This window comes from Caretta caretta, chromosome 20 (genome assembly GCF_965140235.1).
Source record: "Caretta caretta isolate rCarCar2 chromosome 20, rCarCar1.hap1, whole genome shotgun sequence".
Lineage (NCBI taxonomy): Eukaryota > Metazoa > Chordata > Testudines > Cheloniidae > Caretta > Caretta caretta.
In genome coordinates this window covers 21,128,847-21,146,725 of record NC_134225.1, presented here as the reverse complement: position 1 = coordinate 21,146,725, position 17,879 = coordinate 21,128,847, and the positions used below count along the sequence as shown (strand labels likewise).

Below are 17,879 nucleotides of genomic sequence, written 5' to 3'. Positions count from 1 at the left end.
ACTGACTGTTGAAGTCGGACCAGTAGGAGCCAGGAGGGGGTCCTCTGGTCTGCCCTCCCCACACCCCGCTTCTGTCTCTGCCACTTCCCTGCCTCCTCCACCCACCAGGATTTGACTTGGGATGGCGCCATCGTTACCTGGCGCTGGCTTGGGGATGCATTAGACCTGGGTTGAGGGATGAGGAGCGGAGAAAAGATCTGCTCGCATCCAAGCCCAGGCCAGGGGGTGCTCTGGGCCCATGGAATCAGGCCCCCCAGTCCAGGCCTTAAACTGACCCTAGATGAAACACTCCATCCCAGAGGTGGCTGCACTTCAGCACCGGGCAAGGGACCCCTATATAAACAGTCCCATTTAAGCTGGGGAAAATCTATCCCAAAGGGGGTTACAAGTGCTGGAAAGGAGGCAGAGGGCCAGAGCCCTTTCTCAAGCTTTTAGGCTCCACAGATCCCAAAGCACTTTACAAAGGAGGAGTGGCGGTGGGGGAATTTCCCATAGTGTTGCTACGAAGTGACTGACTTGCCCTAGGACCATTCCCTGGGGGCTGCAGAAGGGTCACATCTGCTCCTGGAACAAAGCAAGAGCCCGGAGCTCATCAGGATCCTGCCAGAGGAGGACGAGGGACTGAGAGGTGACAGGAGGCAAGACAAGAGCTGGGTTTTTGCCACATGCCGGGATGGACAAGGACAGTGCGAGCCAGAGCCAAGGTGGTTTCCACAGCAGCATGGCCGGGTGGAGGCCTGGTTTGAGCCCAGCTGGACTTTGTCTTGTGCTAACTTAAGGACTTTCCGCTGCCATGTTCCAGCTGACTAATAAATCCGTTCTTATGTTCTTAAGATTTGTTCAGACTTGTACGTTCTTCCAGCCCGTCGCGGTGACCATGTCCCTGGCTCTCTGTGCAGCCCTCCGCTGGCTCCCCCTTCTCTCGCACCACCAACAGAAGCAGCTGTTGCTATCGCACGTTGCCGTCTCAGATGGAAACATCAGCACGTGGAGGAAAAGGAAGCCAAACTTAACAGCCACATCTGTGCCCCAAGCCAATTGCAAGGAACAAAACGGGTCTCCCCCTCTCCAACCACCACCTACAACTCCAAATATACCAAGCAGCTCTGCGCACCACGGTGACAACGACCCTGCCACTGCGTCCTGTGATGGAGATGTCGTTTGCAATGGTGCTGTTGGTCCCAGGATATTAGAGACCGCAAGGTCTGTGGGGTAATATCCTGGATTGGGCCAACATCTGTGGGTGAAAGAGACAAGCTCGAAAGCCTGTATTTTCCACCTACAGAAGTTAGTCCAAGATATTTCCTCCCCCAACTTGTTTCTGCAACAGGTATGCCAATTTCACGCAATATTCTTCAAAGACCTTCCTGTATTGAATGTATGGATTCTTGTAGGCCGGGATCGTATAAAGAGATGTGAGACCTGGAAGCTCAGAAGACTGTCTTGAAAATGTGCCAGACAAGCATGGCGTTTTTGGACCAAGAAGCGAATTTCCTAGGGAATCTCTCCAGGGAGGTGAATGCAAATTCCCCAAATCCAGTTATGCAAAACCCCAGCCTTTGGAAGCTATGCTCTGGAGAGAGGGATCTTTGTCTGGTGATCACTTCTATAGAAGGCCAAGATAAAAGGCCTGAGACATATTATGAAATGGTGGCTATATGAACTTGTAACCCTGGGGAAAACCCAGTTGTGGGATTTTAAGGACTGAAATCTACCAGAGCCCTAGACTGGAGATGGGGGTGAGCTCCGGTAAGCTACTTAGCATGCATGTAGGTTTTTCGATTGTTTTAACGTTAGCAAATGGACTTGCTTAGAAGCAGCTGTGTGGTAATTTATAACTAAGCTGGGAAGGACTAGATTTCGATCGGTAAGTGTCGAGAAACATCGATTTTGCAGTACACGCAAATGGATGAAAAGTTATTTCCACTGATAATCATCGACATTTATAGACAGACAAAGGAAGCAAAACGCTGCTCGAGAACGTATTCGAGCTGGCTTTCAGGCTAAAAGTTTGACAGATGATTTGATTTGACATATGAGCTGTGGTTTGAGTGGTTATAAAGTTTTAACTTTCTGCCTCTTCGGTGGCTGCTGTAATTAAATCATTATTGTCAGGCTCCCCCATCCCATGGTCTGATGCCCTCACAATTTCCCACAACCGTGAACATTTACAGAGATACAAAGAGACAAAAAGGCTTAAAAATAAACATAGATTTTATCCATTGAAATTATACAAAAATAAACCTAGAATTCTGTCGAGCCTGCTTACAAGGGCAGGGAACACACTGGCCACAGTCACTGGAAAGAAAGCAAAGCATACGCTGTTGTTTATGTAGGGCCTACAGGAAGTGCTACTCCCCAGGTACAGGCTCAGCTCTGACAGGCATGGGATGGGGTGGCTGGGCCATATATAAGGATATCCAGAGGGCCAGGTGGGGGTGAAGCCGGGGTTACACTCTGGCTTGCTGGGGGTATTAGAGTGTAATGCAGGGAGCGGGGCAGCCTCAAAACCCTGGTCAGGAGGGAGTGAGACGCGGGTCTGTGACGGCCGGATGTGGGTGCCCTCGGTAGACTGCAGAGTGGGAACACGGGTGCAGCTACCCTGAATCTGGGACATGTGTTATCACAGCCCTTTCTGGCTTCCCCCGCCCAATCATCTCTCACTGGCTATCGACATCTCCACTCCAGTTTCTGACGGCGGCCTCCAGTGCCCACCTGGTACATTTCAAACCAGCCCCTTGGCGCTTCCTCCCAGAGCCAATGGGGTAGAAAATGAGAGGGGGGGTGAGGGGGTGTCAAACAGACAGACCCTTTTAGATTCCACAACAAACACTTTGTCCAAACCTTGGGAACAGCCCTGGGCTTGAGGATGGCTCCCCAATAAGCCAACATCTTCAAGGGCCACCTTGAGGAAGAATTGCTGGACAAATGCACCATGAAACCCATGATACACAGTGAGGATATTTTCCTCCTCTGGAGAGACAACCTCAACTTCCTCACAGATTTCCACCAACTTCCACCACCATCCATCAAACTCTCTCTGGAACACACCCTCACCAGCATCAGCTTCCTGGACACCACCATCAGCTCCAACAACTATCTGCAAGAAACCCACGGCTCATCACCACTCCTACCTCCGCAGATCCAGTAACCACCGCAGGCACACCCAGAAATCTCCTACCTACCGCCTGGCCCTCAGGTACCACAGAACATACTCCGAGGAGAAAGTCCTTGACGCATGTAAAACCACCTTCACCAAACAGGGACACTCCACCAGAGAAGTAGATCACATCATGGAACGGGCCACCCAAATACCCCGAGAGAACCTGCTTTAATATGGAAATAAAACCCCCTCTGCCCACTCGCCCCTAGTTGTCACTGACTACCCCACACTGGTACCCAAACGGAGTGTCATTCAGCAATTACAACCCAGATTTGATGGGGACTACATCCTGAAAGAAAGCTTTCCTGAACCCCCTCTTCTGGCCTTCAAATAACCCTCCAATCTTGCCAAATTTATCCTCATAAGCCAGCTCCCCACAGAGCAGGACCCACCAACTCAAAGCAACGTCAGACCCTGCCAGAACAACAGATGCAAAACCTGCAGACATATCTCGACACAACACACCTTTCAAGACCCGTGGGACCAGCACATGCCTATGGCAATGTGCGCTGGCCTTCAGCCAGTGCCCCAAGAGCAGCCATGTGGGTGAAACCAGACAATCGTGGCACCCTTGAACGGACTCGCACAGGACAAGGACAAAAGACAAAACCACCCTGTCACCTGCGGGTGGGCACTTTTCACAAAGTGGTCACTCCATATCTGACCTCTCCATCCTCATCCTCAAAGGAAACCCGCACAACCCCTTCACAAGCCAAGCCGGGGAGCTTAAATGGATAACTTTACTAAAACGCTAAAAATCGTGGGCTTAATAAAGACACTGGATTTAGGGCGATTCCAACCATCTGTAGCCCACTAACCCCCCTTTTCTGGCCTACGGCTGCAGGAGTGTTAAGAAGCCACTTCCCCTTGAAGGGTCCCTTAGAAAACATGCAACCTCCTTATGCTAAACAATCCGTCCCCCGTTGCATTTGGCTGTGATGCTCAGAGCACCCTTCCCAGGCCTGGAGAAGAAGCTCAAATGCTCATCTCTCTCTCTCTCTCACTGGGAGGAGTTGGTCCAATAAAAGATATGATCTCGCCCTCCTTGGTGCTCAGACAGATTGGGCGGAGGCCTATGGGGGGAGAGAGAGACAACGCGTCAAGGTGCCAGGACCCGGAATCTGTGTCACGGTCAATAACCACGTCTGCAGGGCCGCCTGTGGACCGGGCTGCGTGTGACAGCCAGCTCCACCCTACCACTAAAGGAGGGTACCGGTGACAATGCAGGTCATGGGGGTATTTACAGCGGATCTGTAAATCAGAGACCCCCCGTCCCCAGAGACGGGGCGTGGGCCGTCTCGGCCGTCTCCTGGGACGGGGGGTCTCTGTGTCTCCCTAGGTGGGACAAGCCCCCCCCAACACACACACAGCCCCCCCAGTGACATGCCCCCAGCACAAACACCCCAAGGGGCTTCCCCCCCGAAGAGGTGAGGGCCCTCCCGCACTCCCTGCCCCATCAGCAGGCACCTGGGCCACTCACCACCCTGTTGTTTACATAGGACCTATAGGAAGTGCTGCTCCTCAGAGGCAGGTTCATCTCCAACAGGATTGATATGGGGCAGCCTGGACCAAGGGGGCTGGCCAGCTCAGGCCAGCCATGGGGTCAGGAGAGTATGGGGCAGGATTTCAGCCCAGTTGTGTATCTGGGGCATTAGAGCTCTGACTGGCCTCACAGCCCCTCCTCGTCGTACCGGGAGAAAGCGAGGGACATGGGTGTCCCATGGTCACACACAGAATCAGTGAGTCAGCCATAGAACCCAGGAGTCCTGGCGCCCATCCCCCTGCTCCAATCTTCCCATCCCCCCCTTCTCTAACCACTAGACCCCACTCCCACCCTGGAAGCTGGGATAGAATGGAGGCATCCTGGTTTCCAGCACCCCCCCACACAGTCTAACCACTAGACCCCATTCCCACCCCACTGCTAGGAACAGAAGCCAGGTATCTTCGCTCAGTTCCCACTGCAATAACAAGCTAATCCTGGCCAAGTGCCAGCCTGGAGGTTTGCACCCGGCATCCTTAACTCCCAGTGCAACTTTCATGGGGGTCTGGGAGTCCCTGCCACTTCTGGCCCCGAACAACTGCCACAACCCACACCAGAAGCGGCCGCATGACAGGGGCAAAGACAGTCCTGGAAAATTCAGCTCCATTCCCAAGAGCATCCTGGGAAATGTAGTTTTTAAGGTCCCAGGGCATCCTGGGGGGTGTAGTTTTTATAAGTCTCACAGCACCCTGGGACGTGTAGTTTTGTGACCTCAGTGCATTCTGGGAAATCAGGTTTCAGAGTAACAGCTGTGTTAGTCGGTATTTGCAAAAAGAAAAGGAGTATTTGTGGCACCTTAGAGACTAACCAATTTATTTGAGCATAAGCTTTCGTGAGCTACAGCTCACTTCATCGGATCCGATGAAGCTTATGCTCAAATAAATTGGTTAGTTCAGTGGTTTGAGCATTGGCCTGTTAAACCCAGGGTTGTGAGTCCAATCCTGGAGGGGGCCATTTGGGACAAAAATTGGGGATTGATCCTGCTTTGAGCGGGGAGTTGGACTAGATGACCTCCTGAGCTCCCTTCCAACCCTGATATTCTATGATTCTAGTCTCTAAGGTGCCACAAGTCCTCCTTTTCTTTTCTGGGAAATGTAGTTTGTGGTGGCCCAATGCATCCTGGCTACGTTGGTTTGCATAGGGGAGCAGTCTGGGGTGTCAGCTTAGCCCCCCCCCAAAGGAGGGGTCCTGTTGTGTTTTGTTCTTCTTCCCCCACCCCTGAGCGAAAGGCTCCTCACCCATCAGAGCCCCCCACCCTTCAAGTAGGCCCCCTTCCCCCATGTGAGCTGGAACTGCAGAGGCCTGGCCTCCTGGGGACCCCCATCAACGCTCCCTATCAGGTGCCCCCCTCTTCCTTCCCCCCCTGTAGCTGTGGCATCTGGAAGAGTGACTGACCGCCCAGCCCCTCCCCAGGGACCGGTTACAGGTACTGGCATGGGCTGGCAGAGGCCAGCCTAAGACTTAAGTCCCCCCAGCCCCCCACCCTCCAGACGAAGGGACCACAAAGTCCAGGCCACAACTGAATGTGCGGGACAAAAACTGGGAGAGGCGGGATGGGAGGGAAGATCGCAGAGCTTCAGCGGAGGACCCCGAGCAGAGAACCCTGGACACTGCCCAGAGGAATGCTGTCCGGAGCTGGGATCCACGAAGGGACCGGGTCCGGGCCCCACAGTCACAGGGCACCCCCTGCCCAGCTGCACACTCCTGGCCCAGTGGCTTGGCTGTCATGGGCAGTGCTAGGTCACGAGGGGGTCGCAGACGGGACCTGCAAACACAATGGAGGAAGAGTCCGGCCAGAACCTCAGCGGGAGGCACCGGACGAGCCGGAAACGGGGTTGCCGCCTGGCTGGCACCCCACGTGCTCAGCAGAAACAGAGGGTGGCAGGATTCTGGGTGAACCGCGCCAACCCCCCGCCTGCGCTCGTGGGCCCACGGAGAAGCCGCCAGAGGAGGTCACCGGAGGGCGGCGGGACTAGGGCAGAGTACAGGCTGGCCACTAGGGCAACCTGCCCTCTTCAGGGGGCAACAGGTCCTGCCACCTGGTGCCAGGGCAGGGCACGAAGCAAGGGACGGGGCGGCGCCCCAGTGTGCAGAGAAGTTTGCAGCGCACGGGTCGGAGATGGCCCGGCTGGATGGTGTTCAGCCTGCCTTGCAGGGCAAAGGCCCAGTTACAAACGCCAGGGGGCCGGGGCAGGCGGGGACCCAAGCCCCAGCATGCTGCGACTCTGAGATCAGGGCCGGAGAGGTGGAGCGTCTTGGGCCATCAGCTGACCCTGGGGGGGGATCCTAGTCTAAGCAGCCCCTGGGCCCCACCCCAGCAGCGGCTGCATCTCAGGGTGTGCGAGCCCAGTGGCAGGGCGGTGTTTGGCGTTGGTGCCATGCTGCTACCATGCGGGGTTAGAGGGGGAGGGAGGTGGGATCAGGGTTCAAATCCAGCCACAGCACCCGGGGCTGACGCGGCACGCCAGCATGATGGGCAGATGGTGGCGCTGTGCAAAGCTAGTGGCATTGCCCCTCTGAGTTCCCTTCAGTTTCCTGCCCCCCTGCACTGGTGGTGGTGGGGGGCAGTACAGGATCCCCCAGCTAGTTATAGCCCTGCCTGGGAGGGGCAAGCATCTGTGAGGGATGTCAGATCACTCCCAGCTGCACATGGCGGAGGAGGGGAAGGAGGGAGACCGGGGTAGATGGGCCCACGGCTCTGATCCAGGGTGGCCAGGAAGGAGGGAGACCGGGGTAGATGGGCCCCCAGGTCTGATCTTGTCTGTGCTCCTTAGGATCTTGGGGGAGCCACCCAAACAAACAGGGGTGCATCCCCCAAGAAACATGTTTATTATTTTAAAAGTCTCCAGCAATGGATACATGATAGAAAAACCTCCCACGCACCCCAAGGGGCAGAAATCTGTACAAATATACATGGGGAGGGGGTAAATTAACATGGGGGGAAGGGCCCTAGGGCGGGGAGATGATAACCCACACCTGCTCCCAGCCACCCCCTTCTCTCCCCCCCCGCAGCACCCCTCAGTTCATCTTGACCAGGATCTGTTCGGAGAAGAACTTCTTCAACTGAGCCACCTCAGCCGACAGTGATGCCAGCTGGCTCCGGAGGGCACCGTTCTCCGTCTGGTACCCGGGCTCCTGGAGTTGGAGGGGGGGCGACCCCCCAGTGCCGTAGCACCCCCCAAACGACGCAGCCCCCACCCCTGATGCCCCATTTGTTTGGTCCTCCCCTCCGGCAGCGCCCCCCCGCCAGTCGCCGGCGGGTGGCGACGGGGCATAGGGGGCCTGGGCCTCGCCCCCCATCTCCTCGGGCCCCCCAGCCATCTTGAAGCGCAGCTTGTGGGGCAGGCTCTTGATGGCATCCCCCGCCGGGTCGTAGCGCCCCCCCCGGCCTGCCTCCCCCGCCTCCCCGGGGGCCTCGGGCACCAGGCAGTGCCCCTCGAACCCGTCCCGCTCCTCAAAGAAGACGGGGCTGCCCATGCTGGAGCTGCCGGGCGTGGAGAACCCGGAGTCCTCGGAGTACCCTGCGCCCAGCTCCGGCTGGAAGGGGCGGCCACAGCGTGGCGGTGGCAGGGGCTCGGGGCCCAGCGGGTACAGGTAGGGGGCGGGCGCCGCAGCCGGCCGTGGGGGCTCGGCCGGCTCGCGGACGAGGCTGAAGCGGAACTTGAGGGCCAGGAGCTCGGCCTTGAGCCGGGCGTTCTCCTCCAGCAGCGCCAGCACCCGGCTCTCCAGCGCCAGGTCGTTGACGCGCCGCTTCTCCCGCGAGCGCTTGGCCGCCTCGTTGTTCTTCTTGCGCTTGTCCCAGTAGCCGTCGTCCTTCTTCTCCTCCGGGGTGAACTCCCGCTTGCGCCGGGCCGCGCTGGCCGGGTCCTGGGGCCTGGCCCCCCCCGCCAGCAGCCCGCTGCCCGTCAGCAGGGACGGGGGATCCTCGGCGAAGCAGGACCCGGCGATGCAGAGCTTGGCTGGGCCTGGCGAGGGCGGGCGAGGTGGCTCCTCTGGGGATGAGCTCATGGCGCCAGGGGACAGGCCGCGCCCGGCTGCGGGGGGGGAAAGCGGGGGGTTAGCGTGTGGCAGGCGATGCCCGGAGGCTGATGGGAGGGGAACGTGGCGGACGTCCCTGTGGGTGTGCAAGAGGGCGTGTGCAAGTGTTGGTGAGCATGCACTGGCGTGTGAGACAACGTGTGTGTGTATGACAGTATCTGTGCTTGTGAACGCACACTTGTGACTGTTTCTGGGTGGGCGACAGCGAGTGTAGCTGTACTAGTGGGGGTGTATCTGCGTGTGTGTGTTGTGCGTGCGTGCGCACACTTGGCCGGAAGCTGAAGTTTGTGGCATAAGTAATGTGACCAAGTTCCTGCTCTCCCTTGGTGGGCCTTGCGCTTCTTGGCGGATTTGCTCGCCTTGGAGCTTCACGGCAGCCCTCAGCTTGGCCGTTTTTCTGAACCCGCAGTCCAGGTCGACTCCTCCTGTGTCTGACCAGGAGTTGGGAGGATTTGGGGGAACCCGGGTCTGCCCTCTACTCCGGGTCCCAGCCCAGGGCCCTGTGGGATGCAGCTGTCTAGAGAGCCTCCTGGAACAGCTGTGCGACAGCGACAACTCCCTGGGCTACTTCCCCATGGCCTCCTCCCAACGCCTTCTTTATCCTCACCACAGGACCTTCCTCCTGGTGTCTGATCATGCTTGTACATCTCAGTCCTCCAACAGTCCCCGTTCTCGTTCTCACTCTCAGCTCCTCGTGCCTCTTGCTCCCAGCTCCTCACACGCACACCACAAACCGAAGTGAGCTCCTTTTTAAAACCCAGGTACCCTGATTAGCCTGCCTTAATTGATTCTAGCAGATTCTTGATTGGCTGCAGGTGTTCTAATCAGCCTGTCTGTCTTCATTGTCTCCAGAAGGTTCCTGATTATTCTGGAACCTTCCCTGTTACCTTACCCCGGGGAAAAGGGACCTACTTAGCCTGGGGCTAATATATCTGCCTTCTATGAGGCGCTAGGAGCTGAGAGTGAGAACGCCGACTGTTGGAGGACTGAGGTGTACAAGCATGATCAGACACCAGGAGGAAGGTCCTGTGGTGAGGATAAAGAAGGTGTGGGGAGGAGGCCATGGGGAAGTAGCCCAGGGAGTTGTCGCCGTCGCACAGCTGTTCCAGGAGGCAGTCTAGACAGCTGCATCCCACAGGGCCCTGGGCTGGAACCCGGAGTAGAGGACGGGCCCGGGTTCCCCCCAAACCTCCCAACTCCTGGTCAGACACAGGAGGAGTCGACCTGGACTGTGGGTTCAGAAAAACGGCTAAGCTGAGGAATGCCGCCAAAAAAAAAAAAAAAAAAATTACTCTCCTATAGCCATCCGACCCGACCCTGTCACAGTAAATTATTTTATATGTCCAAATTAAGTCCATATGTAATTTGCATAAATGTCACTTATGGGACTGCACAGCTCCTCCTGCCCCCCTGGCCTCCTCCCCCCTTGTCTCTCAGGTTGGGAGCTCTTTGGAGTAGGGTTTGGGCTCCACACCCAGGTAAGTGCATGCACATACTCCCACACACAATCACAATCACACACACACAAAACACAAATCAGCCTAACACAACCACACACACAACACACACAGATCAACAGCACCTCACCTCTCTCTCAAACACAACACATAGTCACACTCTAAGACTGTCCCATACGGTCACACAGACATACACAACCCTCGTAACAGATGCACCCCCCCCCACCGCCGCACACACATGCTTACATGAACAGGGATAGATCCGCCAGGCCTCACCCCACCCACCCTCTGGCGCAGGCAGGCCTCACTCTGGGAATCCTCCCTGCTCTGGCCTGCTGTGTTTTGTGCAGCGCACAGCCGGGGGACTCACAGTTGTGTAAAACCCCCGTGGGGGGCTGAGCTCAGAATCAAGCCCTGACATCCTCCCCTCCCCCAAAGCCTGGGCTGGGGGCCCAATCCCTCATCCCGGACCTGCTGTCCCTGCTCCAGGCAATTCAGACCCCCCCCCCCCCGTGACCTCCCCCGTCCCCCCCGCCCTTCACTGGGAACATTCCAGCCCTGGGACAGGACGTGCTGCCCTTCCCCCCCCCCCCCCCCAACAGGATAAACAAACTTGCTCTGAACCAGCTGGTATTTTTGGCTGCTACAGGGGGTGGGGGGGGAATTGCACAAAACTGCACAAGCCATGAAGGGGTTAATTTTCCGGGGACCAGAGATGGGGGGTGGTTGATATTTTATTTAGGAAAGAGAAAGTGAAGCAATCGCACCCAGAATCACACACAGCCAGAAACACAGCCAGCCAGCCACACAATCACAATCACCCACACAGAGCCAGCCACACAATCGCACACAACCAGCTAGAAACACAATCACATACACAGAGGTACACATATATCCAAACACATAATCACACACACATACCTCTAGCACACAAGCACACACAATCACACTTGTTTACACATATATATCCACACAAATTGAAATAAATGTACACAACGATACACATTTACACACAGACACACACATCCATACAGGCATGCACTCTTACAAACACACACAGTCACACAAACACAGCTGCAAAGAAATGCACACCACTATTTATATACTACACACACAGTCTCACGCACAAATACACAAATCCTTCTAAGCACACAAACAGGAATGCAAAGAAATAGTCATATAAATGCACCCAGCTGTACACACAAGCACAAAATACACACAGCCACATATGCAAACACAAAACACACACATCTATGTGAACACACATACAAGTATACAAATATACCACCATTTCTGCACACCCATATATGGACATATACACCCACGCAGAAACACACTGGCACAAACATGTACACACACCTGTATATGTAAACGGTTAACACACAAGTGTACACACCCACATCTACACACACAGAGCTAGGAAGCTGCACTCTCAGCCACAGAATGCCTGTACAAACACCTCGCCATCCATGCCAACATGAACACCCCCATCTGCACACACACACAATACATTACACCTGCAAAGAAACCCACATACAATAGCCCAACAAATACACAACCCCTCTAGACACACAAGCCCAAATGCAAAGTATAGAGGGATTCAAAGAACAAAGCTACAAACATAGAGACCACAAATACACACATGCTAAACATGTAGTCATACACACAAAGCCATGTTACCATGCCCTCACAAATACCACATCCCTCTACACACACAGACCTGCAAACACACCCCACCACATGAACATAGACAAGCGTAGGCAGCCAGAAATGCAAACGAATAATAAAACACCCACAAAGTTAAGGAAGCATAGTAACACCTAGAGCCACACCAGCACACACAATCACACAGAGCTTTGCGTACACAGAGAGAAACACACAGAGAGCCATGCACACGCACACAGACATAGCTACACACACAAAGTCAGGCTTACGAGCACACACAGAGCTACGCACACACCCAGAGCCGTGACACACACACATGCACACACAGAGCCAGGCATGTTTGCACACACACAACTGCACACACACACACACACCCAGAGCCATGCACACACACACACACCCCACGCCGGGACACACAGAGACACACACACAGCTACATACACACACCCAGAGCCATGCACACCCACACACACAGAGCCGTGACACACACACATGCACACACAGAGCCAGGCATGTTTGCACACACACAATTGCACACACACACACACACACGCCCAGACACACAGAGACAGACACACAGCTACATACACACACCCAGAGCCATGACACACATGCACACACCCAGAGCCAGACATGTTTGCACACACACTTCTGCACACACACAGAGCCATGCACGCCCCCCCAGCCCCCACCCGCAGACACACAGCTACACACACACACACACAGCCCCTTCCCCACTCACGCAGGTGTCGGTGCGGACGGTGCCCGTGTCCCCCCGGCGTCCCGGTGGCGCCCGCAGCCCCCTCTCCCCCGCCGGGGCTGGGCGCTGCTCCGAGTCCTCCCGCCCGGCGGTCGCTACGCTGCAGTAGGGCCCGGCGCCCCTTCGCCGCTGCCTCCGCGTCTGCCGCGCCCGCCCGCTCCGGCCCCTATTTGTGCCAAGTTCAGCCCGGGTCCCAGCCTCACCTCGGGTAACCCCGGGACGTCACCGCCGCCCTCCCCCCTCCCGTCCCCCTGGCAACCGCGCGCCATGGCAACAGGGACAGCCCCCTGGCAACGGGCTGGGATGCTCCGGGGGAGCCGGGCTAGGAAGGGGGGTGGCAGAGCCTCTGAGGGGCACCCCCAGGACTCCTGGCTCCAAGCCAGTGGGCCCCCCCCGCCTCCCAGAGCCCGACGTGGAACCCAGGCGTCCTGGTCCCCAGCCATTAGACCCCTCTCCCCTCCCAGTCAAGCCGGGGATAGTCCTGGCTCCCAGCCCGCCCCCCCCCCCCGCTCTAACCCCTAGCCCCCACTCCCCTTCCAGAACTGAGGATAGAACCCAGGAGTCCTGGCTCCCAGAACCCCCTCCCCCCGCCCACAACCCCCAGACCCCACTCCCCTCCCAGATCTGGGAGTCAGGACTCCTGGGTCTCTCACCAGCTCTGGGAGGGGTGTGGGGGGGGGTCTAGTGGTCCGAGGGGGGGGGCGGCTGGGATTCAGGACTCCTGGGTTCTATCCCTAGCTTGCCACCCATCCAGCCCCTACCTCCTGCATCCCCGTTTTCTCACCATAGTAACAGTCCTCTCCTCTGGGCCAGAGCTCGTGGCAACCAGACGCTGCCATGGCAACCCACTGATGTCAAAGGGCCCGGAATAACTGGGGCAGGATCCGGCAGATGCATGGAGCCGGGGGACCCGACCAAGGGGGCCTGATGGAGTCCTGCTCATTAGGTGAATTACGGTAATGCCTAGAGGCCCCCCAGCTGAGATCGGGGCCCCACCATGGCGGGTGCTGCAGCGGCAGACCCTGCCCCAGAGAGCTCGCCATCTGCATAGGTTGGGAGGGGACACTGAGGCACAGAGAAGGAAAGGGACTTGCCTAAGGTCAGTGGCAGAACTGGGACTAGAACCCAGGAGTCCTGACTCCCATCCTCCAACCTCCAACTAGTAGCCCCCTAACCCCAGTGCCCTGAGGCCCAGCCGGGTGCGTTGGCCACTAACCCAGGCTGCCTCTTTGCTTAAACACGCAGGTGATTTCAAACGTGCCCCCTTGGGAGCGGGGCCAGGGCCTGCTCTCCGCGACCCCGAATGACCCTGTCCCCCCCAGCCAAGCCACCTTCTGCCCCCCGATCCGTCCTCCCCTAAGCTGCCTCCTGGCCCGTGTGCATCGCCCTTGGGATCTTTGCTGGTTACGTTTCATTTTGTCCTTCTAGGAACCAGTCTCAGCAAACCACCGTGTGTACGCTGTGCGTGTGTGTATGCGCACACGTGTGTGCCTGAGTGTGTGTTGCAAAGTGGACACACAGTGTGTATGGGCAGCATGTGTGTCCATTGAGTGGGCCAGGGTGTATGAGGGCTGTGTGTGTGTGTGTAAGGGAAGTGTGGGTTTATGTGGAAGTATACAGCGTACAGGGGAGGGGGTGTGAGTGAGTGTGTGTGTGTGCGAGCTGTGTACAGGGTGTGGGTGTTGGAGGGAGTGGCTGGACAGTGTGTTTGTTGCCGAGGGTATCTTTGTATGTGGGAGTGACACAGTTTACGAGGTCTGAGGGTATTCTGAGTGTTGTGCATTGGGAGTGCAGGGGGGCGTGTGAGACATTGTGTGTGTGTTCGCGTGTTGGTGGTGGTGTGCAGGAGTCAGGTGTTTGTGTGCAGTGTGAGGGGTGGGTTTGTGCAGCTCGTGAGTTTAGCACAAGCCCTTTGCCCGAGCTGCGGCAAGTGGTGAGTGGGCAGAGCGTGTGTGAGTGCATAGAGGGGGAGTGTTTGTCCTACACTGTATTTTGGCACCTGGCCCTTTGCCCCATTTTGGGAGTCTGGGAGGGGTGTGTCTGTGAGTCCCATATCTCGATCTTTGCTCTGTGTGTGTGTGTTATACTGTGGTCTCTCAACAACCGGCATCAGGACACACTTGAGGGGAGGGACTGGCTAGCTGAGGGGGCAGGGAATGGCACATGGGGTCTTTCTCCTCTAAGGGGCACTGGCTCCAATCTGGGGGCAGGCAGCAGCCCCATGGGGGGGTAGGGGAGGAGATGCACCCCCTAGGTGACATCAAGGGGTCAGGCTGGGAGAGAGGCACAGAGCGGTGACCCCAGGGGCCTGATCTGCACACATGCTGCCCCCTCCCCCCCAGCGGGCCCCACACCCAGGCCCGGAGGAAAGGGATCCAGGGGGCGGGGAAGGAGGTTACGCAAGCCGGAGACTGTTATGTAAGGGCCTGGCCCCGGCCCAGCTGCTCAGCCTGGGGGCCTGGATCCAGTTACATAATCAGGCGGGACCAGCCAAGGCCGCAGGAGGACCCCTGGCGGGCGGGGGGGGCTTGTTACCTTGCAGCTCTGTGTTCTTGGGGAACCAGGGCGCAGGACTCAGCCCGTCTTGACTCACAAAAGACCTTCCCCTCACCCCCCCCCCGCCTCTGCTTGAACCAAAACCGATCAGAAGAAAGACTGACAAAAAGCAGTGCCAAGGCCGTGGGAGACCCCCCTAAACCCCTAGGATAAGGGGGACGGGATTAAGGAAACTCCCCTGGCCTCATTTGCATCGAGGAGGGGACAAGGAGGCATCTCCAGGAGCATCCAGAATGGAGAACGGCGCTTCCAAGGCAAGAACCGCAGGGAACTCTGGGACCAGAAAAGCAGGGAAACACGGCATGATGGGGGGATCTCTCCTCCAGATGTTAATGAACCCAGCCAATGGGAGCTGTGGGGGCCACGCTTGGGATAGGGGCAGCGTGCGGAGCCCCCTGGCTGCCCCTATGCGTAGGAGCCAGAGCGGGGACATGCCGCTGCTTCCGGGAGCCGTGCAGCGCAAACCCCCAACCCCGCTCCCTGGCTGGAGCTCGAGGGCCGGATTAAAACGTCGGGAGGGCCGGATGTGGCCCCCAGGCCGTAGTTTGCCCAACTGTGCCCTAGACTCTGCCCTCCCCAAACTGGGGATAGAACCCAGGCATCCTGGCTCCCTGCACTGTTACAAACAGCGGGTATCTACCGCTCTGTGCCCTTCTTGTACTTGGGCTCAGCAGTGAGGGGAGAATTCAGACCCCCTGCTCTGAGATCACAGGCCCCAGGCAGCTCAGCTGCTGGAGAATCCCCCACAGCCATCAGCAGTAGAGGGATCTATGATCCATGGCACAGCAATTCCCTCTCCTTCCAGCAGGGGGTGCAGCTGGCTCCTCATAGGATGGGTGGGGGTGGGCTTTCTTCCAGGGGGCTCAATGGGCCAGTGGCTGGGCTGAGCTGGGAAGTATCGGAGCCAGCCCAGCCCCCACCCACCATGGCTGGCGGTGCTTGGCCAGGGAGGGGATGGTTTGGGAAGGTGCCCATCAGGGAAGCGCTCATGGGACCTGGGGAGTGGGGCTGGTGGTTAGAGCGGGGGTGGGGAGGTGGCTGGGAGCCAGGACTCCTGGGTTCTGTTCCCAGCTCTAGCAGGGGAGTGGGGGCTAGTGGTTATATCAGGGGGGGCTTGGACTGAAGTTCTATCCCTGGATCTGGAGGAAGGGGCCTAGTGGTTAGAAAGGGGGTGGGACTGAAGGGGAAGGAAGCTGGGTTGCGCCCCCACCCCCACCCCCACCCCCCTGGCGCCAGCTGGGTCAGGGCAGGCGAGTTGTGTAATGCGGCTCCCAGCTGGGACATCATGTTCCCAGGCTGCCTATTTATAGTGCCCGCCCCCCCCCCCCCATTACCTGCGTATGCAGCTTGGGCAGGGAAGGGGGTTGGGAGGCAGAACTCCTGGGTTCCTTGGGAGGGGAGGGGGTGGAGAAGGGGGTGGGAGGCAGGACTCCTGGGTTCCTTCCCTGGGAGGGAAGGTCTAGCAGTAAGTGGGGGGGCGGGGGTAGGGCGTCTCTTCCCTCCCCATGAGGCTCTGGCCAGTTCCTAGAATCCCAGCCCAAGCTCCCACCCCCAGAGGCGGGGCCGGAGCCGGGGGCCGGGGCCAGAAGTCTGTGCCCCCTTGGCTGCAGCCTAGGATGGGGAAGGTTCTGAAGGGTGGGGGGAGGTAGCAGCCCTGGGGGGCCGCTGGCAGAACCTTCCCCATCCGTGGGGGGGTGGGGGGGCGCGAACTGCTGTAGCTCTGCCGGTGTCCCTCATTCCCGACCTGCAACCCCCTGCTAACCCAGCCCTGGGCTGCCCACCCCCCCACTTCTGCAGGTGCCCCTCAACCCTGACCTGCAGCCCCCTGGGCTCTTAGGTAACACAGACAGTCCCATTTCCCCCTGCCAGGGGGCTGGGGCGGGGGGGGGGGGTCTCGGTCCAGCTGGCGGTTCTGTGACGGGGGCACCTGCCCCCTAGGACCTTTGGGCACCATCCAGCAAACTCATTTCTGCCCCGTGACCCGGCCGGGATCTGGACTCTGCCACCTCTGACAGGCCAGAGTCTGTCCCAGCCCCCCTTCTCCAGCCCCAGGGGTCCCAGAGTTCTCCACCCCCACCCCCAAAGCCTCTGGTGCTGCTGTTTCCTGCCCTAGAGGTTGGGGCCGGGGCCCTTTGCCCAGCCTCTGACTGAGGCGTGGGGCAGACAGGCGGCGATTGCCCCCTGTCCCAGGCTGCAGGAGGCGGGCAGAGCCCCCCCACTCTTGTTGGGGTGTCAGTGGCTTATAGCAGGGGAGCAGTGAGATCACACCCCTCCTCTGGGGGTACTAGCAGGGCCCAGTGGGCAGCCCAGCCTGGTTTCACCTGCATCCCGAGTTACACCCCCACCCTCCCATGGCAGGTGGGGCTGGATCCGCCCCATGGCCCGATGGAGGGGGGGAAGACACAGGTCGGGGGGGGCTGCGGGTTCAGCCTGACACGGACTAGGCAGGGATGATGACACCGCTGCGCCCCCGCCAAGGACCCCTGTTGAGCCTTGGGGGAAGAGTAGGCCCTACCAAAACACGGGAAGCCAAACGGGACCTTCGACAGCAGATCTCAAGGCAGCAGCTTGGGCGCGGGGCGGGGGGGGGGGCGAGGAGAGACGGGAGCACAGGGCGCCCTCTGCTGGCAGAGATTGTAAAGACACGATGCCCCCCCCCACAACACCCACACTCCCCACAACACTCCCACCAAACAGCCC

The 17,879-nt window shown here is 58.2% G+C and overlaps 1 protein-coding gene across 2 annotated transcripts; it reads right to left on the bottom strand.

The window, feature by feature from the left end:
* Positions 1-7,509: 7,509 nt before the first annotated feature.
* LOC125627720 (uncharacterized) lies at positions 7,510-13,487 on the bottom strand. 2 transcript variants are annotated; one of them, XM_075121617.1, is made up of 2 exons: positions 13,408-13,487; positions 7,510-8,737 (listed from the first exon to the last, which is right to left on the bottom strand). In XM_075121617.1, exons 1-2 carry the CDS (start codon positions 13,460-13,462, stop codon positions 7,722-7,724), a joined length of 1,071 nt encoding a protein of 356 aa, XP_074977718.1. In that variant the 5' UTR covers positions 13,463-13,487; the 3' UTR covers positions 7,510-7,721. The 2 variants fall into 2 exon arrangements, with proteins under 2 accessions (XP_074977718.1, XP_048688112.1); XM_048832155.2 differs by lacking the exon at positions 13,408-13,487 and adding an exon at positions 12,606-12,838.
* Positions 13,488-17,879: the final 4,392 nt, after the last annotated feature.

What these genes read in the sequence shown, in the direction of transcription:
- LOC125627720 (XM_075121617.1), bottom strand. Translation starts at nt 13,462, where the DNA reads ATGGCAGCGTCTGGTTGCCACGAGCTCTGGCCCAGAGGAGAGGACTGT. An exon ending in AGGAGAGGACTGTTACTATG is followed by an intron (nt 8,738 to 13,407) that starts GTGAGAAAACGG and finishes CCCCCCCCGCAG; the next exon opens with CCGGGCGCGGCCTGTCCCCT.